The sequence below is a fragment of the Anguilla rostrata genome, chromosome 18 (assembly GCF_018555375.3).
Source record: "Anguilla rostrata isolate EN2019 chromosome 18, ASM1855537v3, whole genome shotgun sequence".
Lineage (NCBI taxonomy): Eukaryota > Metazoa > Chordata > Actinopteri > Anguilliformes > Anguillidae > Anguilla > Anguilla rostrata.
Window position 1 is genome coordinate 21,308,772 of NC_057950.1, and position 23,884 is coordinate 21,332,655.

Sequence of the window (23,884 nt, forward strand, 5' to 3'; positions counted from 1 at the left end):
AATGTCAATGTAAAAACGACATTATATCCTAAAAGACGCGAACCGAAAGCAGACCTGAGGGACGCCAGTCAAACAAAATGAGAGATAAAGCTCTTTCACGTGAAATGTGCCTTTGTTAACATTTTCGAACGGAAGTAATCGTTATTCTGGATAGCTGGGGTTGTCTGAAATTAATGGCAATGGGCCACGCGATGTTAAAATGACAGTACAGGCGAAGGCTAGCTTAATTTCGGGTTTTAATATACTCTTGGTAAGACCTGTGCTTAAGATATCTTCAGATATGAGTTTTAATATACTTGGGTGTCAAATACCACATGGAGGAACAACACTCAAAAAACACTAGGAACAAATCGTTAAGTTGATCTTTATTGTATGGACAAGAATGTAAGGGGCCGTCGCCGGAAATACATTCAACATTTCACTGGAGTATTGAAATCGTATGTCTAATTCGTTTCTATCAATTAAGGAGGAACTCAAATAAGAATTTCAAGTGCTGCCATAAAAATTAGTCGCCCTCAATATCAGTTAGAGACAATGCTTTTTTTGACAGCAACTTGAATGGAAATCCAATTATCTATATCATTTAACAGTTTCTCTCTTTTTTATCGGACAATAACACACGTTTATAATTTCAATTGACTGTTATATCTTTGAAATTCAGGATCACGAAAAATGTGTCAAAACGATAAACGTTTTTTTTTCTCACTGCCAAATCCATATCTTTAGAGAATTTGGGAAGATACTATTTTTTACGTAATATTTTTAAAACAATTTCAAACCCAGTTACACCAACTAAATGCGGCCACTGTAACTGACCCAATTACTTATTTACACATTTCAGCTCCTTTATGTAGCTGACTAAAATCTCTTTCGTCCTAAAAATAACAAGTTTAAGAAAAAAAATTATACAAGTGGATTGGGGTGGAGGTAATAAGGGCGTTGGGCTGTCAGAGTTCGTGTGAAGGAATAATATAGCACTCCTCGTCATTAGAAGAGATGAGCACATAATAGGGAACTGTGGAAATGGTGCTCACTGAAGTTTGGTTAAAATGACACTTTAAAACTTGTCCAGCATTTAAGGTCATCCAAGGGCCTTTCAGTACAATTCTTCATTGATAAAGGTAAAAAAATAAAACAAAGGAAAAACACTGCAAAGCTTGTCCACAGCTGTCCATTTGTGTATTTATTTATTTTTGTTTTGTTTTAGATTTCTTAAAAGGGATTTTAAAAAATGTCAAGTTGATGAACGTCTAACTATACGTTAACTTTTGAAGTTCATGTATTATGATTCTTTTTTTTTGTATCACCACACTATCAAAAAATCCAAAATAAAAAGGAAAATCACAAAACTTGGAACCTCCAGGAGGCCTGGTCTTTGTAGTCCAAGCAGTCCGTCGTGTTGAAGTTGAGTTTCCAAGAGGAGGCAGTTTGGTCTTTGTAATCCAGGCAGTCTGAGGAGTTGAAGGCCAGGCCAGCCCCGCTGTAGGCCTGGTGGTGGTGGTGATGGTGGTGGTGGTGGTGCCCCGAGGACTGGCTGATGTGGTGGTGCGGGTGTCCCGACATGGAGGAGGGCGCCATGGGGCTGAGCTGGTGCGGGTGGTGGTGAGAGTGCATGGGGGCGAGGTACGAGCTGCAGTCCACTCCGCCAAAGTAGGAGCTGGATGGGGCTGGATAGCCTTGGCTGTAGCCTGTGGTCTGGTTGTAGGACATGGGGTAGGAGGACCCGCTGCCCCCTGAGACGGAGCGCTGCATGCAGGAGGTGTTGGTGGGCGGCATGGGTTCAGGCAGGGAGACGGACGGAGGGGCGGAGCCCGGGGAGATGGAGGCGGGGCTCCAGATGGAGGAGACGGGAGTGCTGATGGAGGTAGAAGTGCTGCTGATGCCCGCGTTGTTGCTGGAGGAGTTGGAGCTGGAGGAGGAGCCGTTGCTGGACACGGCAGGTGGAGTGAACTGGCCGCTGCTCTCCGACCCCGTGCTCTCACGGGTAGGCGAGGACTTCTTCTTGGCTGGACGGACCTTAGTGCTGCTGCCGCTCTGCTGCTGCTGTCGGCACTTGGCCCGACGGTTTTTAAACCACACCTAGCAAATTCAACCACAAGCAAGTTTGAAAAAAAAACAAACATTCTCAAAAAGGAGAATGTGAAATGAGGAATACATGTAATTAAGGCAAAGTGGTCAATTGTTAGCAAAATTGTTAGCGTGCATCCAGGGTCCAGTTTTTCCATGAGGTTTAATTTCATACTGTACCATGGAAATTGTACCTAGATAACACGCTATTGAATTTCTCTTGCGTAATTTAATAGTTTGAAGTGGGACTACTCATTCAGAACTTTTGCTGCATACATTCTGAAGACATAATAAGAAGAGGTAGTAAATAGGCTCCATAATTGTATGCCCAAATGTAATGGTCTGAAGTGATATTCACAAAAATGTGCATATCAAATATATGGTAGCCTACATTTGAAATCCACACTGTAGAATGTATAAATGTATCAAATTAAATGTATAACCATATAATTGATGTTTATCCATCTATAACTTATGTCCATTTGATTAGTCAAAATGAATCTACACGACACAGTTATAATGAATCTACACGACACGGTAATAGATCAAATAAAATGATCCAAAATGAGTTTGAAAATTGAATAAACTATAAATGGAAAAAAACAACATGAAAGATAATCAACTGAGAGTTATTTTTATGTGTATGTACCAGTGCATTTTAACTTAAATGGGTTGCGCAGATCTGTATGAATAATTCGCAACATGAAACAAAGACAACATTTCGAGAATTCGAAGTAAATGCATTCACAGTCTTCGCGAACTGCAATCGAGTTTCTGTTTGTTTCTCATCCTTTATTTCCAAAAACGCAGCACAAGAGGGGGCCACTGAGCGGGTTGCCTGAACCCGCGTGAGTCCGACACAAACAGGCGTATGATTACAACTGCAAATACGTTTTGTTCGCCAAAGTGCATCTCAACTAAACTTATTCCATAGATGGTGACGCATTTGCCCCTGCGCGATGTAGAATTCAGAATGGCCAACAAGAGCAGACAGAGAGAACCCCTAACTTAGTAGAGGTGGTGACGTAGGATTAGTATAATAATCAATACCTGGACTCTGGATTCGGGCAAATTAATTTTCAGGGCAACTTCTTCTCTCATAAATATATCCGGGTAGCGCGTCTTGGCGAAGAGCGCCTCCAATACGTCCAGCTGAGAGCGCGTAAAGGTAGTCCTTTCTCGGCGCTGTTTTCTCGGCGTCGCTGAAACAAACCGAATAAAAGTAAGAAATATAAAACTGAGCATTCTGCAAATAAGTGATTCTATCAACAGGAATTGAAGGGAAAAGTTGTATAATTATTACAGAAAAACAGGCCGGGATGTCCAGGTCAACAAAAAAGAAAACGGGCCTATGCACAACTTTTTTTAACAACTAGAAAATATTTATTTTAACCACGAACCAACACTGCAGACAAGTGAGTCTACATTACATTTTTTGCCCTTTACATTAGGAATAATTAGTATGGAATTGTTATTATTGTACGTAGCACGGGAATTCTGCAGAATTTCGTGAAAACTGATTTTTTCTTTATTGAAAACTAAGATAACATAGTCCTAAAATAATCCTTAATATCGTACCTTCCGAAATATCACTAGTCTCGCTGATCTATGACGTTTTACTGCGAAGGGGGAAAGCCTTCATCGACCTGCACTTTAATATTCGTTTTCAGATCTTGAATAGAGCGTCAAAAATGGAACCTAGGCCTTCCCAGGTCATTAAATCTGAAACTATAACACTTGTTATAACCTAAGCAACCTACAATGGCACTTTTTAATGACACTGCAAAATAAATTCTCACGCACCGATTCTGAGTGCACTGCAAATTTTCAGATTGAATACTATGGTTTTCAAGGGGGAAAATCGGTGCGCCGAGCAGCGCGTGTTACCTGGGTATCCTACAGAAGGGTGAAGTAGGTCCATGGCTGCACCGCTGAGCCCCAGGCCGTTCATGCCGTACGGGGGCTGTTTGAGGTATGACATCATGCTAGAGGCAGTCACGGGTCTCCCCAGTTCTTGCCAGTAGTTCGATTTCCCCCGATGTTGCAGTTTGACGGGAAAAGGACCAAAAGAAAGACTGAAAAAGACGAGAAAGGACACGCTTAATCTAAAAATACAAAAACCGGTAAATTGATCATGCCCTTACAATGAACGAAAATGACAAAACAATTTAAACTTAAAGACACAGAAGTTTAGATTAAAAGTATGACAGGACGAAGTGTAAATACAAGAATGAAAACTTGCTAAATTGCAACAAAGACTATTTTTTAAAAAAAATTTAGCCTCCACTGGCACTCAAATTATTCACGCCTTTTAAATATGATCCATCACTTAAAAGTCCTTAAAATATATGACCATGATGTTTTCAGGGGCTCGTAATGAAATGCTTAACCTTTTTTGTAACTGCATCAGATTAAAAAAAAAAAAAAACGCAGAACCCTTCGATTAAACTTTGCATTAAATATGGAAAATAAAATGTTACTTGGAATGCATATAGATTAATATATAGATAAGATTAATGAAAATACTTAAATTCATCACTATACTATTTATCTACAAAATCTGTAGACTTAAAAAAAAAAAAAATAATAAAAAATATCACTAATGAATAAAAATCATGTTTCCCGAAATTGTTTTATCATTAGCAGACTATTTAAGAATGCATACGATAGTTTTCGAGCCTGTTTTATGTTTCAATTGTTTCTTGAAATACTCCAGGTGCGTTTTACACAAGTGTGTTTTAAGCCGTTTAAATAATGTGTGCATCTGTGACAGCTGAAATAGCATTCACTATAGCCTGTACATTTCTCTCCATACTTGGAGTGCGCCACTCAATATGTATAGGTTATTTAAAAAAATTAAATAATAGAAATCATTTGTGATTACCCTATTTCAATGATGCGTTTTTTTGTATGATCTCAAGGAAACTCATTAAGTTGCGTTCACATTTAAAAAATCCTTTGAACATTTTATTTCTCGGAGAGAACATACACGCATGTCTGTTGGAAGCAGGCAAATAAATTCGATTTCAAATTGAATCCCGTGTGCGTTTTAGTATTGTTTTCTACAATAGTTTAACTCCATGATTTCATGTTACGAGTTTTAACTACAGTTGTGTCTATGCGTGTTCATCCAAAAATCTCAAGGTGGCCTTCATATTCCTGCATAATTTTAAAATGTTTTTACTTAAAAAACTTTTTAGCCAAAGTAGCATGGAATATCTCTAAATTACGAGTGACCCAAATAGATTTTTCCCCAAGTCCTGACGCGCGCAGGCCTAATTGTTGTATTCAGCATTCTTCCCGAATACGGCCATATAAAACATTCTTTTTGTAAACCATTTCGTGGAGCTTTATCTCTATCAACATCTCTGTGCTTAATGTAAAACCAATTATGCTACAGGATTGAATCTGACAATTAAATGTTATATGGGGATGAAATAACTCAACACATCTTAGCTAACGAGACCCTAAACCTAGTAGTTAAGGTTATTGCGGAAAAAACAATGGATATAGTTTGCATCGGTACTTCTTTCCGTAATTTCCGTAATTTTATTAGCGCATGATATCACAAATGTAATTGTAAATTAAATAATTTAACAAGGAGAGGGGAGGGGGGAATTTCCCTCCATCTTTTGACGAAGATACTATCTGGGCCCTTGCTGAGAAAAGTAAACCTGGAGTTTTCTGTGTATTTAGACATTGCTCAGACTACATTTCCAGCTCTGCAGGACAGATTGAAAAGGAGAGCTCCTTGCAAATGAACTCAATTACAATTTAGATTAGACCTCCAGGGAGACCATTTAAAGAAGGGGTCTTATCAGCAAAATAAATTAACAAAAACCAAAAACACGCCTCTCCAATTATCTACTAAGTACATTCAACATTCTTAATGGGCAATCGGGCTCAAAATTATTCATTTCCATGAGAATAAAAATATAAATCAGCCCCGTCCAGGCACACTGACTAGAATCTGGATACGTTTTATTTAATCTTACTCGAAATTGGTTCCAGCAATTTCCAGTAAAAATGAATTGATAATTACATGGTCATACATCCAAAGTTCCACAGAGAAAAGTAAAACGAAAAACAAGAACCATAAAACTTTCTTCGCTCGTCTCAAAGTGAATGTTTTTGTTAAATATATTAACATGCCGTGATCACCGTAACAAACACGCATGCTTTTAATATTTCCCGATAGTAAAACACCGAGCAAGCACGAGTTTCAATTTTTTCCACAACGAACTCAGGAAGGCGAGGCGTTTTACACTTGGCAAGCGCTTTTAAAGTGGTGTGACAAAAATAATTGATAGAGAAACTACGAAGAATCGCAAGAGTGGAACCAGAACTTACCTTTTTTATATCCTTCTCCTTCTTTTCCTCTTTTTTCTGTCTGTTCAAATGCGTGTCTGTATAGAAATATCCACCAATCGAAGATTTCTGGAAAGCAATACGGTTGAAGGGTACAAACAAGTAGCCGATATACAAAATAAATAAAGTATTTTAAAACGCAGGTGTGCCGATGCTGGGATCTCACACGTGGTCTGCAGTAGTTTCACTGTATCAGTCACTGATTGTTTTGATTTACGACCAAATAAATCAAGATGACTGCATTTGACTACTCGAATATGTCTAGTACTGTGTTTAGGTGATTGCTAATGTAGACGGATTGAGATTGATCACCTTCTCTCTACCCTGTCCCTCTATGAGCGTAAGACACCTGCGGAACCGCCCACTCCAACCAATCCCTGCGCGCCCCCGTTGAAACAGACCGTTGAAACAGCCACTCCTTGCACAGAACTGCTTGAAAGCCCCACCTCTCTTGATCGACGACAACATAAACCTGCGGAGTGACCGGACGGATTAAAAAAAGAGAAAATATTCGACATATACAGGAAATAAATGTTTAACAACGATCGGCTGGTTAAAATATATATGTATAGGCTTGAAATACTAAAAACCTTTTTTTGGTAGTTTTTCTCAATCTATAGGCTATTTCCTTTGCAGTTATTATGAGGCCACACTTCTGCAATACATTAAAACGTGATATAACACTACCCGCCTAAACTGAACTTTCATATAGCGTATATATATATATATATATATATAGCGTATGTATATATATATATATATATATATATAATTTTTTGTCGGTAGAAAAACATTCAAACTGACCACAGTCTATTCGCCAGCATCTCACCAGTCTTTACCATTTTAAATGTGCTGCCATTTTAATTTGGTGAAGAAATCAGTAAGAGGGTGCCAATTTTACCGTAAACGTAAAGCATCCAATACATGCGTATAAATTCTCATTATAATTATTATGAGTGTAAGTATAAGTATGCCATTACTTATTTGGCACGCGGGGTGCCAAAATTCAAAACCTTTTTTGATAATTGTATACTATATAATTTGAAAAGTGGCCTACCCCTTGTGGAATATAAATTGTGTATTCGGAAAATTATCTTTTTAATTTTATAATGCTAGCTACGGGATTGCCAGCTTGAAGAGGCTTGATTTTTTCAGTTGTGTAGAGGGGCGAATTTATAATGGAAAGATTATTTCAACTGCAATTTCGTATCCAGGGAAGATGACAAAAACATAGGTCTGTAGTCTATGATTTTATCTTGACAGTAAAATAAATAATGTACGTTTATGATAAAATAAGATGCGATTACTAGGTAGTGCTTTTTTACATTCTATTTATCAGGCCCAAAGTATGAGAGTACAGAACATAGAGCGGTTTAAACGATCTATTTTATTTATTTTCATTTTTTGTAGCTCAATCTCATGAATATTAATGGTAAACTAATCCCCACTTAGAATTACATTTCAGAACAGTCTGCGCAAAGTTTAATAGGGACAGTCTTTTTAACACACAGAGGGGAAATGTGAAAAGAATTAAAGAACAACTCAGTCCGTCCAGAAAATAAATGAAATCAGCCCAGAAAGAATCATAGCTTTGGAATCAAAGAAAGTACCTTTCAAGCCTCCCGTTCCCAAAGAAATACCAATAAAATACGGTAACAGAATATCATGGAGGGCGCACTGTTTCCTTAACCGTTTCTCAAAGGGTTGGTGAGATGCTCTGAGGAGCCTAATAAGCCTTTGCTCGGTTCTTTTGTTGATCTCACAAAATCAACTCATTCTAATTGAGGCCGGAGCTGAAAGCGAGCTAATGTTCAAAGCAAGTGACCGCCCGACGAACGAAATTACATTTTTTTTTAACTATAAGGGACATACAATCAAAGACAGGATTTACACGGCTCTTCTATACATCTAAAGTCATCGACACATGCACTTTTGAAAGGATGAACGAAGATGCCGCTGTAGGCTTTTAAAAGTTTAGGTGAAAATATAAAGCTACAGAAAAAGTTAGAATAAAATAAATAAAGGTTGTGTTTATATACAAGTATTAAGTGGTGTCTGCGTATACTACATGGTTCTGCCATTTGAAAAACTATCACACGAGCTAAGTGAGGCCTAAGTCCTCATGTGAACAAATTTGTAAATGGCGAATAGTTTCTCCCATCAGAATGCAACCCGGAACATTTTCTATGGTAGAACTATTACCGAAGAGCCGTTAACAAATGGACAAATTGCAACATGGACTTTAAACCACAAAAGAGATATTGCTTTAACAATCCTGCAGATTTTGCCGTTCTATATTCCTGGTGTCTGTTTAAGAGGTTGTGAGCAACCTGGTTTACGTATCAAGATATCAAGTAGCACTAACCTTTTGTAATAAGAGTATTTGTCTAATCCCAAATTGCAGTCGAATTTTCTTAATGCTGAGCTCGTAAAGCCTGGGATTAGGGCAGCGAAGAGGGAGGGGGGCGAAAGTTTTGTCTCTTTAGCCGGCAGGATTGGAGCAGGTCGTGAATGTTGTCGGTGCTTATTAAAACGATGATGCATAAAATACGATATTGTAAGAAGACTGTGCAAAAGGATCCGTAACATCTTCCCTTGGTACTTTTTTTTGTAAGTAGGAAGGACATTCAATGGAAGGGTCTTCATGAAATCCGACTGATCGGCACCTGCGAGGTGAGGCTACAGACATCAAAGTATTTACAGGGGCAATACACAGGAGATTAATCCAGTCCAGACATGGATCGGTATTTCTTCTCTGTTCTTAGGAGCAATGCCTGCATTTTACTTCGCGCATTTTGTGCAAAACATGTTAACATGAATATTAGCCTACTAATGCCGATATTTTCTCCCTTTTCCGCCTGTGTGATTCGTGTTCGCTACAACCCGCAGGCAGTTTGGGAAACCTCGCCAGGTAAGGATCATTATTATTTTATTATTTATTTCTTACGCATTTATTTTTGTTCATAGAAGTAGAAGTTCTGTTTTTCAGATTCAGTTTGATTTTAACGTTTCTCGAGAAAACGGATTATATATTTTTTATCTTTTTATTACGTTGAGGATATAAAAAGATGTTAAATCAGTATACCTGATCCTTCAACAATTTTAATCTTCTGATAGTTAAATAATTGTTTTAGAAATGAGTAAGGTTTTTTGTTTGCATAATATATCTCACGAATTTTCATTTATATGCATTTGCTTACATATGGACTGTTTAAAACTCAGTTTTCCCTACAACAGTCTTGAAATAATTGGCGTGTAATGTTATTCCCAAAAAAACAGATTTTAGGATTTTAACCAAAGTCACTTTTACTTGACAAGTAGACTATTAATATAAACAAACAATTATGTAAAGCTGCTAATATTAAAGTCAATGTCCTTTCAGTTCCCTTAGTATTTGCTTAGGTTTGCAACCGTGCGATGTTTTACACACACACACACACACACACACACACACACACAAAACTTAATTTAAGAGCTTTCTGTACACATTTTTCTGTACACACTTTTGATATGTGCAGGATTTAGACTAAAATAAAAGGAACGACATACACATCTCTGTGAATCAATAGATAATCCTTACTTCACCTAATGTTTGCGTAGGTTAAATTCACGCAAACGATTAAAACGGTTTAAACCGTCACCTGGTTTCTACCGCAGGTTAGCCTATAGCCTACTTTGAAGAGACTATTTTTTCCCCGGGGTGTAATCGGTTGTGAACGCAATTAATTGTCTTCTATTCAGCAGATTACAGTCACCAGTGTTAACAACGAAGTCATAAAAACAAAAACAAAAGGGGACATAATATGGACCTGCAGTTGGACCCAAGCAGAGACGCGCTCACTAAATTAATTTAAAAGCATTAAAAAGGCCAGAGAGGACGTCAGCTGTCAAAACTTATTTTCACAGTTTAATCAGAGATGCGGAGCTGTGACTATGGGTATTCAGCGGTCAGCTAAGAGGTGGTTCTTTATTTCAACCTTTTCCCGTAGAAACTGATGTTCTGTCTAAAAAGATTTCGTCTAATGTGCCTCTCAGGAATGGGTAATCGGCATTAACCTAAATTACACCAACATGCAAACAAATTTATGAATTCTCACAAAGCGCTAGGGAATTAGGTAAAACTTAAACTGTAAAGGGCTTCTCGACGTTGTGGCGCAAATGTAGGCCTATATGTTTTTCCATATACTTTCCATTTTATTTGTATTTTTAAGAACACGTTTACAATGGTCTGCACTTTAAAACGTAACAGAGGAATAATACAACGGGTTTTCTGTCCTCGACTTAATTTAAGGAAATCCTGGTCTAATCTTTGTGCTGATAAAATACAAACATCTTTAACGTGCCCGTAATATGTCGTAGGCTAATCAGTAAATGTAAATGAATGTGAAATTAATTGATGGTGCAGTTTTCGCAGCAGCCTATCACGTTTCATTTTGTCGCTGTTACTTTGACTTTATTCGGCATATTAAATAATAAACCAGAGCTATATTATTTTATATGTGTACAATGCCTTTCAAATGAATAGTTGTAAAAATACTTGTTATATAATACGCTTTCCAATAGTCTACTACCTTTTGAAACAAGGCCCGAGTTAGAGATCCAAGACAATCTAAGCATTACAAGTTCTAATAACATAGATTTGAATGATGGATGTTGTTTGATGATTTTTAAAAAGTAGTCTACGTATATACTTTTCGAGCTGTACATTCACTGAATAAATATTTTTAAGTAATTTCCAACCCAGAAATAGAGTATGAAAGTACTGGAATTTAATGACACGAGAATAAATAAACAGGTAATTGGTCACACAAAAATACAGTTGCACCAGATGTGTGAAACCTTGATATCTGCACGACTGCATATTTCTCTTTTAAGTACAGTATAGAATAAATATTAACAAAACGTCATTGAGCAAATGTACACGGTCAGGATGTTACGGTCATTTTTATGTGACCGAAGAATGGAAAAACGGCAATAAATAATCACTCCTTTTCGTAAAAGAATTGTAACTTTTCTCTTGAAAGACATTTTTCATGATACTCGATATACAGCCTAAATGCCAGGGAGGCTACCGCCTGTTGGAGCAACAACTAAACACGTCTTTTTATCGCAACTTTCTCTCCTCACAAAATGGTTCGTTCACGTAAACCACCTGAAAACGGAAATAAATCGTCTAATAAAATTGTAAATTATAGAACACTGCTTACAATAATGAATAGAAAAAAAATTACATTTCCCACTAGTTTTGTTTGGGTGTTTGCCCTTTAGTGACGCCCCCTTAAATTATGAACAAACACTTAACATGAAATGTACCTAAAAGCCTTTAGAAATGTACCCTTTATACAGTAAAACACATTCAGTATGAGGCTGTGTGTTTGTAGTTTTTTTTGTTTGTTGTAAAAGTCAAAAGCCATTAGAATATTTTCTTAATATTGTCTTTATAAAACCTTTGATCAGTATTGAGGTATGAAATTCCTCCGGCTCTTGTGTTTGTGTTTTCTGGTGCTGGGGTGCGTAATAGATTTTAAAAGTACCTTACTTGTTTGAGCAACTAAATAAATTAAAATGAAATTAAAGGATAGAACCAGATTTAGTTCAGTACACAGCATTAAAAAGCTACTTAAAAAAAAAAACTTAAGTAGTAAACACTACATAGCTGTGAACCGAATGATTACTGAATATTAAGGTTCCTGTAATTTAGTTGTGTTCTTAAATTATATGACCATCACTGAAGGACGCATTTTTCTTCTTTCTTGATTTTCCTTGTTTTCTCAATAGCGTCCAGGTGTTCGTCGCCTTCCTTCAGTCCTGCAACAGAAACCCTCTGAGTGCTGTGCCCTGTACGGGGTGGCAAGGCAGCGTACCCCAAAATACTGTGCCCTGTGCCCACCCATGAATGAAGGGGTACTGCAAGACCAGAGACCCAGCTCCACAAGTCATGGCTGAACCTGGGATGTCCAGTGAGTGGCCAAAGAGGTGCATCCTAACAGCTCTGGGGCCCAAGGGGGTCCTAACAATGCTGGGGTCCTAACAGCTCTGGGGTCCTAACAACGCTGGGGTCCAAGGGGGTCCTAACAATGCTGGGGTCCTAACAGCTCTGGGGTCCTAACAAAGCTGGGGTCCAAGGGGGTCCTAACAATGCTGGGGTCCTAACAGCTCTGGGGTCCTAACAACGCTGGGGTCCAAGGGGGTTCTAACAATGCTGGGGTCCTAACAGCTTTAGGGCCCTAACAGCATTGGGGTCCTAACAGCTTTAGGGCCCTAACAGCATTGGGGGCCTAACAGCTCTGGGGCCTAACAGTGCTGGGGACCTAACAGCCCTGGGGGCCTAACAGCATGCCCAAGTTCTGGTTCACTTACTGCTTCTCCTGGGCGTCCAGGTCCCTGACCAGGGCATCTCGTTTGTTGACCAGTATGACCAGCTCGTCCAGCAGCAGCTGTTCCCGGCGCTTCTGAGCCTCGGTCTTCTGCCAGTCTGTAAAGACACACCCCAGTTCAGCCCAGTTCAGCCCAGCTCAGCCCAATTTAGCCCAGTTTAGCCCAGCTCAGCCCAGTTTAGCTCAACTCAGCTTAGCCCCTGCCCAGCTCAGATCAGTTCAGCCCACCTCAACTCAGCTCAGCCCAGTTCAGCCCAGCTCAGCCCAGCTCAACTCAGCCCAGTTCAACTCAGCTCAGCCCAGCTCAACTCAGCTCAGCTCTGCTCAGCTCAGCTCAGCTCAGCTCAACTCAACTCAACTCAGCCCAGTTCTGCTCAGCTCAGCTCAACTCAGCTCAGCCCAGTTCAGCTCAGCTCAGCCCAGCTCAGCTCAGCTCAGCTCAGCCCAGCCCAGTTCAGCCCAGCTCTGATCGCACACAGGATTCAACCAATCTGCAACCCTACTGGTGCACCCCCCGCCCCCCGCATTAGACTGCATAAAACAGGTTTTACAAGAAAACAAATACAAAGCAACAACAAAGTTCCATCCGGAGAGGGACCGGCTATTTTCCGTTGTCAACATGGAATATTCCCTATGTATTTCTGCACAATGTGGGTGAACAAGTTTGATGTACTAGGACGGCTATGTAATAAGACACGTCTAATGACCAGTTGATTAAAAAGGGGGGTGTAAATGTGTGCTTGCAGTGCAAACACTCAGGTACACGTGTATCTACAGTGAGCGCAGATGAAATCAGAATCAGCCAATCCAGATGCATGTACCTTAGGGGCCCAGTGGCTCGTCAGAAATGGGGCTTTCTAGAAGACCTCTCCCATAAAATGAGGCCTCGTGTTCTGGACTCAAACAGCAGCCCAGACCTAAGGATCGATCTACATCCAGAGAGGAATCCCTGACTCTTAATAATGAAAGTAAGCTCACAACTAGAGCTAAATCAGGCCAAGAAGGAACTGTACTCCACTAAAACATTCATATAATAATAATAATAATAATAATAATAATAATAATAGAAGCTGAGGGAAACCATGGAAGCGGGCTGCAAGACTACCAGGAAGCTTAATTTAGGCAGACAAATACCTAAAAATAATTGATTATAAAACTCATTTTTGGACATCAGGCCAAAAACCAGTTCAAAATGTATTAAATATAAATATTTCTTCTCTCATTCCGTCAAATTGCAACAGTTGGGTGGATCTCACGCTGGGCGCCATGTGTTTGTCCTGAAAGGGCTCCTCCTCTCTCATTTAACCTCACTGCCTTTGAAGTCAGCCACGGAGCGAGATTAACACAATTACAATATTTGGCAGTTATTTTTTTCCCCTCCTCTGCACCAAATTAAATTCCTTGGTGTTGTGCAACTACTCTTAAATTTCCAAATGCATGAAAAAAAAAAAAAAAAATCATTGAAGAGCCTTTCAGTGTTCTAAAAGGGGACAAATACCACAACAAGGATATCCACTTCTTGTAAGTTGAGCCACAGCTCAGCCATGTTTACCTAGTGACTGAGGCAAGTGGAGTCAAAAGAAAAATGTATAAAATAAAATCCCTTAGTGAGGCACAGTGCATTTTTCCCAGAATCCTCCTCTCTAAGTGAAAAAGCAGGACCCAGTCCGTGAGCCCCCCCACCCCCACCCCCCCAGAGAACAGCACTGGCCCTCACTCTTGTCAGCTACGCTAGCTGCTAACGGGACAAGAGTCTAAACTTGTCAGGCATTCATTCTTTGTGGTTCACCCTTCTCCATGTCTACGGGCCGCTCGGACCACAGCGAGCCAAGAACAATCCCCACTCCACCCAGGCACACAGGCATACCCAGAGGGGTAGGACAGGGCCAATAACATCTTATCCACAAGGCCTCATATCCCTCAGAGGGGTTTGAAGAAAAAAAAAACAAAAGAAAAAAAACACCCCCACCTAACCCCCCGCTGGTTTTTTCCCCTCTTTTCCATGCACATGCAAGCTAAAAAGCCAAAGTTCTTCCCCAGCCAGGCAGAGAGAGAGAGCCGGCGGCTGTCAATCACAGCCCCGGCCGTCCCGCCCCTCTCATTAGGAAAGTAAACAATGAGAAGGAATGATGAGAGACAAGGCAGAACAAATGAGGAGCGGGAGGAGAAATCAGACACCAGCCAAAGAACCTACAACCACTCACACAGGGCACCGCCTCCCCCTGTCCCCTCCCCCTCCTCCCTCCCCCTCACTGCAGAAAAAGAGGAGGAGAAGGAGGAGGACGAGAAGGAGGGGGGGGGGGGAATGGGTGCAAAGAGTGTGTGCAATCCTTTTGGATTACTCTCCCCTCTCCTTTTCTCCACTGCCCCTGGGCAATCACGTTAAAACTCACATGGTCGCTGCTTATTCAGATAACCCTAACAATGCACACCAATGGTAACCATGTGAGTCTCCACAAGCCACACAAGAATGCACTGGTTCAAATCCCCATGACCCCCCTCCAATGCAAAATTTATTCAAGAGCGCAAACTGCTCAGTAGCTTTATGAAAGCGAGTGGTTCTTCAGGGAGTTCTGCTTAATATTTGCAAATTTACAACGAGATGCAACTCCGGAGTAACACACAAACACTAAATTTCGGCCCTGTTTTCTCTTTAAAGTACGCAAACATTTTCTTCGTTTTGGCTGCAGTTTTAAAGAAAAGTATTTTTGTTGTTTTGCAGTTGCTGCTAATCGGTAGGAGAGAAAAAGCAAGCAGGAAAATGCAGTCTTATTTCACAAGATTTGGTTCTCCAAGTAGCTAATCAAAACGAAGGAACCAACAGACAGGAGTCTGAAACCTGAAACAAAGTTACAAAGAAAATTAACTTCTCAGAGAGGAGAAAAAGTTCTGCTGAAAAACTATTTTCTTTGTAAAAAAATAAAATAAATAAATAAATAAAATAAAAAGAAAAGTAAATTTAAAAAAGAGGGGGAGACCACTTAAAAAAACTGAGAACAAGAGTTTGGATCCTTGTTGAAAATAAAGCATATATAGGAAGGCCATTAAGAGAAGAAAAAAAAAACTTTAAAAAATGTTTAAAAATTTTTAAAAAAAGCCTTTTTCATAAGGTTGCCGACTAAATAACAATGCAGATTGAGTTTGAGAAAGGAGGGTTCACTTTTGAACACAGGGTTACCTGCTTAACAAAGAGAGGGGCAAGATCAGAGAGGGAGGTAACTATACTCATTACTCAGAAGCAAAGAAGCACAGAAAGAGCTTGCAGTCAATGCGGGGCTGCATGCCTCGGATGACTACGGGCTGGCTTTATTATGGAAAAAGGCCAGGAATGGAAAAAGATGACTGAGAGAAATGATCATAATGTTATGTGCAAATGTTTTAATCGCAAAATTAATATAACTGCTTGGAGAAAAACTTGACTACTCTTTAGCGATTAATGTTTAGCAACATAAAAAATGAAAAGATTAAAAAAATGAAGTTTTGAAAAAATAGCTTTTAATTGATAATTCATATTCCCTGGATCCCTTTCAAAACAATTTTCTTTAACTTTCACCTTTATAAAGTAATGTCAGATTTAAAAAAGAAGAAAAAAAACTAAACTAAAAGAAAAAAAAAACACAAAAGCAGAACACGAAAACAAGAAATTGTCTGCACTTTAATGGAAATTAACAGGTCCCCCCCCACCCCACCTTTTCAGAAAAGTGCAAGGGGAATTGTCATCCTGTCTTATCTTTAGTTCCAGTCAACTAGCAACCCTGAAAGAGTTTGCAACATCATCAGAGCTGGCCATTTGATAGGATTCTGGAACTGCACCTAATCAATCTGTGGAATACTGCGCCCCAGACGTGTAACAAAGCTGAAATAGATTTACAAATGGGGTTGTTGGGGGGATAAGCCCCTGCACAGGATTACATATTGATTTTAAACATATAAAAAAGCTTATCATATAAAAGCGTAACTACAGGAAGAAAAAAAAAATGGGGGAAAAAAACCTATGCATAAATCCCTTTAAGAAAGAAGAGTCCGCTTTCAAACGCTCGACCCGCAGAGAAAATGAAGTCACCAGAAGGAGAGGAAGAGGAGAAGAGAAAGAGGGGCGGCCGGTGGACGGGTCGCTTTGGCGGAAAGGTAACCTCCACGCACCGCCCGAGACCACCCTGCGCTCAAAGCTGCTTTTCCAGGCAAACAGTAAATACTGGGAGAACAAACAAGGACCGTGCTGCAGGATTACTCCTCACGCCAACCGGAATGTTCTTTACTCTGTTCACAAGCCACGCTGGGGATCCACTGACTTTACCCCCCAACCCACAATTAGCCTTTCCTTTATTTACACTGTGATCCTTCCGCGCTCCCTTGCTTTTAGAAATGATACAAGCTCTCTGTAATAATCAAATAATCACCTGCCTTTAATACTCACTACCTTCTTAACGCCTTTTTAGGTTTTTTTTTTTTTTGCTTTTGGTTACTGCGAGTAACTGCCAACATTGATTAAACTAAAACTGATTTAAGTGGAAATCTTGCCCTTGGATGTGTGTACTGCAGTTTTATTTGGGGTCACATTATGGTATTTTAATATAGCAGACTTGTTATTTTTAGTATTTGCACTTGCTAATTGTTTATTTCTATTGCACCATAGGTCACCATGCTATCTGCACAAAGTAAAATCATTTCTAAAGTCCACATTTATAAAACAGCAGCTTCAGCACATAAGTGGGTTCACTAGGACATAAAGCACATAGAGGATGCGGTCTAGTGTCCATTTGTACACATGTAATAGTGCATCAGCGGGAGAGGGCACATCTCTATATTAACACACACTCAGTCAGACCAGGCTCATCGTTCTGTTTGCCCACCCAACTGCCCCCAACCTCTTCACACACCTGCTGTGTGTTCACATGCAAGCCTCCCCGTCACACCACTGCCATCCAGAAAACACATTAGGCAGCAGGTGTGTGTGTGTGTGTGTGTGTGCGTGCGTGCGCGTCCTGTAGATATGTGTGTGTGTGCTGTTGATATGTGAGTGTCCGTGCGCCGTGTGTGTGTCTGTGCGCGGTGTGTGTGCACGGCGTGCGTGTCTGTGCACTGGGTGTGTGTGTCTGTGTGCTGTGTGTGCGCGTGCGTGTGCTTGTCTGCGGCCAGCGTGTTTGTGTGTGCCTGTGCTGGGGATGAGGAGGAAGGGAGGGGGGGTGTCTACTCTGACAGGTCAAGCCCTCACCCCTGATAAAGCACCTTGGCTTTCTATCAGTTTCTGTGCCTGAACACCTCTCGACCCTGTCTCTCTCTGTCATCAGCTGGCCAAGCAAATCAGCAATTACCCGCCTGTATTGCACCGCCCTGAATGGGCCTGCTGGAGCACCAAATAGCAGAGCGATGCAGGCTCTCGCCGCCAGCGGGTCAGAACTATCTGGCTCCCAGAAGAAAGCCCTACCTCTGAATGTTAAGTGCACACCTTTAAAAAAAAAAAAAAAATGGGGGGGGGGGTGGGTCGGTGATAAGTGGGAGCACGACAGGAAAAAAAAAACTCAACAAGTTGAGTATGCAAGATGTGCATGCAGGTTAGAAAAAGCACGGACGAGCTCAGAAAAAGCAACCGAAGAAGCGATTTTAGTTTTAGTCTACTTTTTACATATCCTTTAACGTATCATTATTTCATTATTTAGGAAACACGTTCTGATGTCCGTCCTGCAGTGAAGGAGATAGCTGAGACTGCAGCCTATGCCGTTTAACAAATCATAATAAAAAAACTGTGTGTGACAAATTTACTGCATTGCACAGCAGTTTGTTTAAATACCCAATACCTCAAGACCTCTACTCTTTATTTGTGGCTAACATACAATACAAAGGATGAAACAAATGATGAATGTGACTATGTTGAATTACAATTAAAATAAAAAAAACTTCTAATTGAAACAAATTGAGAAAACGTCCTTGAGCTCCGACAAATGCTCTGTACTGAGATTAACAATTAGCCAGCAATTGAAAATGGAGAACAAAAAAAGTAGGAATTACTCCCTTCAAATCAACACCGTATAAAAGAGCAGATAAGCTACTGGGCAAGGCAGGTGTCTGACAGATATAACAATAATAAAAAAAGATCTTTGCCTCGGCTATGCGTGTCGCCCATCCGCCAAGTCCACAAAAACTAATTAGAATTGATTTATTATGGATCAGGTACCTTATCAGGTGCAAAAAGAAATGACCATGGCTAGCCGCCGGGTTCAGGGGTCACCATCGAATAGCAAAATCAATTTGCATTGATTGTAAAAGGTTCATTTTGCAAAAGAGGACAGAGTCAAAGGGATTAAACTTAAGCAGACAACTTTGATACAACACAATAGGCCTTCTCTCCACCGCCCCTCCTCCCCTCTGCTTCAGATGAGATTCTCAAAGAGAACATCTGCCTGTGACCAAACTTAAAAAAATAAAAAATCTCGCTGATGCACGGCCAGATGCTGCGTGTAACACAGAACTAAATTAATTACAACGCGCATCTTAAACGTGCCACACATGCAGTCATATCAGTGTTCCATCACTGTGTAAACAGTCTTTAAATGATAAAGAGTAGCAATTCCACACACACGCACATGCACACGCAGACACACATGCAGACACACACACACACACCACACCACACGAGAACACACCGACACACACGCACACCACACACCACAAAACACGCTGCCACCGCACACGCAGACACACACACACATGTATGTAGGGCGGAGGCAAGGTACCGCACACTTGCAGCTGTAAGTGACACGTTCACACTCCCTCAGAACTGTTAATACACATCCCCTCTGCCTCTCTGCCTCTTTCTCTCCCTCTCTCACTCTCTCACTCTCTCACTCTCTTCCCCTCTGCCTCTCTCACTCTCTCCCCCTCTGCCTCTCTCACTCTCTCCCTCTCTCCCTCTCTCCCTCTCTCCCTCTCTCACTCTCTCACTCTCTCCCCCTCTGCCTCTCTCACTCTCTCCCTCTCTGCCTCTCTCCCTCTCTCCCTCTCTCCCTCTCTCCCTCTTACCTTCAATCGCCAGCATTGCTCTTAACTCCCGGTTCAGCAGCTCAAAGCGTCGCTCCAGATCATGCTCTTTCTCCCTGGGCAAGTTGTAAAAGTTCATCAATATGTTAATTACTAAATCATTAAACACTTAAAGAAACCTTTAATAAACATTGATTCGAGCACTCGCCACCACCTCTCCTGCTTCACATTAATCTACTGCAAATAAGTGATACACAAACCACGACGGAAAGCCACTGCACAGATGCCTCAACCAAATAAAAGAAAAGAAAGAAAGAAATTATTGCGGGAATGTGGCCATGCAAATTTAATTCCAGTTCCTTCGTATGTATGGGAAGTGTGGTAATTCTCCCTCTAATAGAATTTTGTCCTTCAGTGGTAGCTCTCACAAAGACATGACAAGAGAAATCATAATCGCTGGTCTTTTAATTGACTACTTTAAAAGCTCAGTCCAGCGATGTAATGCAATTCAAACATTCACACATCTCATTTGTTAGCCCATAATAACTGTTCACAAGCCTGTGGCTAGCACTCATTAGAACATTGTAAACTTGCAATATTTAACAAGACACCGCTGCAGGTGTTAGCAAACAAAAAATACTATTTCCCCCATTCGTGCATTGCTTTAGCTGCTTTGTGAGAGAGATATAGGGGTCCAGGAAGGGATATGAACTTACAGAAGAGAGAGCTGGTTCTGTCTCCTGATAAGGGCGTTCTTCTTGTTCACAAGCACAAACCACTCCTGCATCATGGCCTCTTCTTCTACCTTATTATTCCCTGGAAAAACAAACATCACACCATTCATGAAACATTCACATTTTTATATATTTCACACATGTGCATATATACACTTGTTGCCTTTATTATACATTCACATTTTTATATATTTCACACATTTGCATATATACACTTGTTGCCTTTATTATACATTCACATTTTTATATACAGCACACATGTACACACATACAAGATCCACACACACGCACATGTGCACAAATACACACTGATACACACGCAGAGATACCGCTACTCTTATGAATTTTCTAACACCTTTTTTTCTGAACGAGGGGAATAAATGCGATTATCCAGGGGGCATTGTTTAAACACTTGAGATTGGCACGCAAGTTCGGAAGCCTGCCAGGTGTGTGCTCAACCTCCAAATATATTAGACCCTTAACAAGATGCCACGGCTGTCAATAGAGGCAGACGGCGCACCGATTTAAAACGCTTACATTACTACGGCTGTCGAAGCCGCCATACGCCTCTGAACTGAGCGCGTGCAGGACGGCCCCCGCTGCATCATGCAGCGTGCATAGAAACTTTACTCAAACACCCTTATGCACCGCTAACGTTCCGGCTGCGCCATTTCAATACGGGGGTGTACTGATGGGCACGTACCATCTCACTACGGGGGTGTACCAATGGATGTATGTGTGGACGGAGTGTGGCGCAGTGGGTAAGGAACTCGCTCAACCGAAGGTGAGTTCGATTCCCGGAAGGACATCTGTTGGAATCTTGAGAAGGTAATTAACCTGCATTGCTCAGTTATTATCCAGCTGTTAAATGGATACAATGTAAAATGCTATGTAAAAAGTTGTGTAAGTCGCTCTGGATAAGAGCGTCTGCTAAATGCCTGTAATGTAATGTAATGTAATGTAATGTATGCTATCTCAGTACAGGGTTGTGCTGACAGACATAAGGCCCACGCTCTCAGTGATTATTAACTCATTCGCATCATCACTGTCGTTGAGGCTGATGCTATAGAAAATGGCAGCTCAAGAGCAGGAAGTCTTGTTGGAGAAAGTTTAAAGAGGAGAAAGAGAAGAGATTAAAAAAAATAAAAAAATAGAAAAACTTTCCAGGTGATGCATCACCAGTTTCAGTTTCAGCACTGCTTCTGAAGTGCGATAAAGGAAGAGCAGCTCATGGGAGCAGCCACCAGGCTTTGCCGCCACTAGAGACAGACGGGAGCAGAGTCACACACAGGCTGTGAGTCACAGGGAGCGGCCTGGCTCATATGACACATTTACACTAGAGCGGATCACATGATTTATGACCCACCTCGGGTGAGAGCAGTACATCATGCGCACACTTTAGCGGCTACAGTGATTTACATGACAGCCGCATGTAATCAAGAGCAAACTTTGGATATATTTAGGAAACAATAAATTATGGGAAATGAGTCGACATTATCTGTCACCCGTTTTAATGTTTTTTTTCAGGCTTTTTTCCTCTCGAAAATGTCCATTTTTTTTGGTGCTGGGCATCTCACAAGTACTGATGGTGCAAAACAAAAATATTAAAGGACTGATTGACTGCATATCCACTCAAAATCTGAGATCCACTCAAATCAGAGATCTGACTGGCCACATAAGATCAGTCGCACCTTTACGTTCTGGCTAACGTATAAAACTGGAGAGCATCACACATGCTAAGCCCACGTATGCAAAGCGAAGCAGGTAACTATACAAAACTGTACGGAAATATAACATTCGCAGACATCAAAGTTAAACTCTACTCATGTTATTGGGTTATTAAGCCATCCTGATTTAGTGCAGAATCCCTGCAACTGATCTCAGGACAGTTGCTGTAGAGACCCACTGATCTGTAAATGAACTGAATGGCTGGTCCAAATTCATAGTGCAGGACATATCAGCTGATCCGCATATCATACAGAAAGAACACCGCGTACGTGGGGCTCCCACTATTGATGTGAAAAATGTATGTGATACCACTATTGGGGCTTAAAAAAATGTAAAAAAGAAAAAAAAAAGAAAAAACCTCAATCAGACATTTTACGCAGTGAGTCCTTTGATCACTGAAGGGATTCGTTTGAAAAAAACTGAGTTAATCTAGCTGTGTGTGCAAACCTGGCTTTTTTTGTAAGAAAAAAATGGCTGAAAAAACAAAGCTTAAATTAAAATAGTTTTCAAATTCCTTATTAGCAGCAGCTACTGCAGAGACAAAGCTAAAACCCTTTAACAGTCACTGTGGCCGCCTTCATGCATATTTATTTAGCCTCACTGTGAAGCTGAACTACTATGAACAAACCACTTAACCAGTAATAAGCCTAAAGGGCAATATTTTAATTAAAACAGGCCAAATTAATAAACCGCCAAGATTATTTATTTGGCAGTGAACAGAATTTTTGAAACCTCATCAAACTGCTTAGCCGCCCAGTCTATTCACAGCACCACACAACTCACTGCTAAAGCAATATGTGTAGTGTCAGAACTTCAATCATGTGAAGAGCTGCTACAGTTATTTAGACGGCCTTTTTGGGGGGGGTTTAGTCATGCTAGGGGGGGGAGACGGACGGACAAGTCATTCAGGAAGAAAGATTAGTAACATCATAGGGGAAAAATCTAGAAGGATGGTGGTCAAGTTCTACAACTGCTTATTACACAAACATTGCACTGTAACCAAAATAACATATTTAAAAGTGGGTATAATTTTTTTGAAAAAGAAATTTGAAAACTAAGCTAAAAGTGGTAAAAAAAATACAGTAAACAAAAGCAAAAGTAGAGGTCTGAAATCCGTGTGCAGTAACATATTTTGCAACTCTCTGTAAATCCCATGCAGAGGAACAGGTGTGTGTGTGTAAAAGAGTCCTTGTGTGCGTGCGTATGCGTGTGTGTGTATAAATACACACGTCTATATACGTGTGTATATGTGTGCGTGCGTGTACGCATGTCTGTGTATGTATGTATATATATATATATATATATATATATATATAAATATACAAATGTATATATATGTCTGTACCTACATGTATATGTGCGCATATATGTGTGTGTGTGTGTGTGTGTGTGTATATATATGTGTCAATATATGTGTGTGTGTGTGTGTATGTGCGTGTATATATGTGTGTGTACATGCAGGCGTGGGTATATGTGCGTGTGTATGTACGTATGTGTGTGTGTGGACATGCATGTGTGTGTGTGTGTGTGTGTGTGTGTATATGTCTGTATTTGCGTGTATATGTGTGTGTGTGTGTGTGTATGTTTGTATGTGCGTGTATGTGTGTGTGTGTGTGTGTGTGTGTATGTCTG

General features: G+C 40.4%; 2 protein-coding genes across 9 annotated transcripts in view; both read right to left on the bottom strand.

The window, feature by feature from the left end:
* Positions 1 to 348: 348 nt before the first annotated feature.
* otx1 (orthodenticle homeobox 1) lies at positions 349 to 7,123 on the bottom strand. The gene is made up of 4 exons (XM_064316883.1): positions 6,418 to 7,123; positions 3,955 to 4,142; positions 3,118 to 3,269; positions 349 to 2,079 (listed from the first exon to the last, which is right to left on the bottom strand). The coding sequence occupies exons 2-4, from the start codon at positions 4,049 to 4,051 to the stop codon at positions 1,342 to 1,344; spliced, it is 987 nt and encodes a 328-aa protein (XP_064172953.1). The 5' UTR covers positions 4,052 to 4,142; positions 6,418 to 7,123; the 3' UTR covers positions 349 to 1,341.
* A 5,668-nt stretch (positions 7,124 to 12,791) lies between these two features.
* ehbp1 (EH domain binding protein 1) overlaps positions 12,792 to 23,884 on the bottom strand; it is a 143,851-nt gene continuing 132,758 nt past the window's right edge. For all 8 annotated transcript variants that reach the window (XM_064316829.1, XM_064316826.1, XM_064316827.1 and 5 more), the window contains 3 exons: positions 20,507 to 20,606; positions 19,833 to 19,906; positions 12,792 to 12,910 (listed from right to left, as the gene is read on the bottom strand). In XM_064316829.1, the coding sequence (XP_064172899.1) occupies positions 12,792 to 12,910; positions 19,833 to 19,906; positions 20,507 to 20,606 (293 nt within the window). The remainder of the gene's footprint in view (positions 12,911 to 19,832; positions 19,907 to 20,506; positions 20,607 to 23,884) is intronic.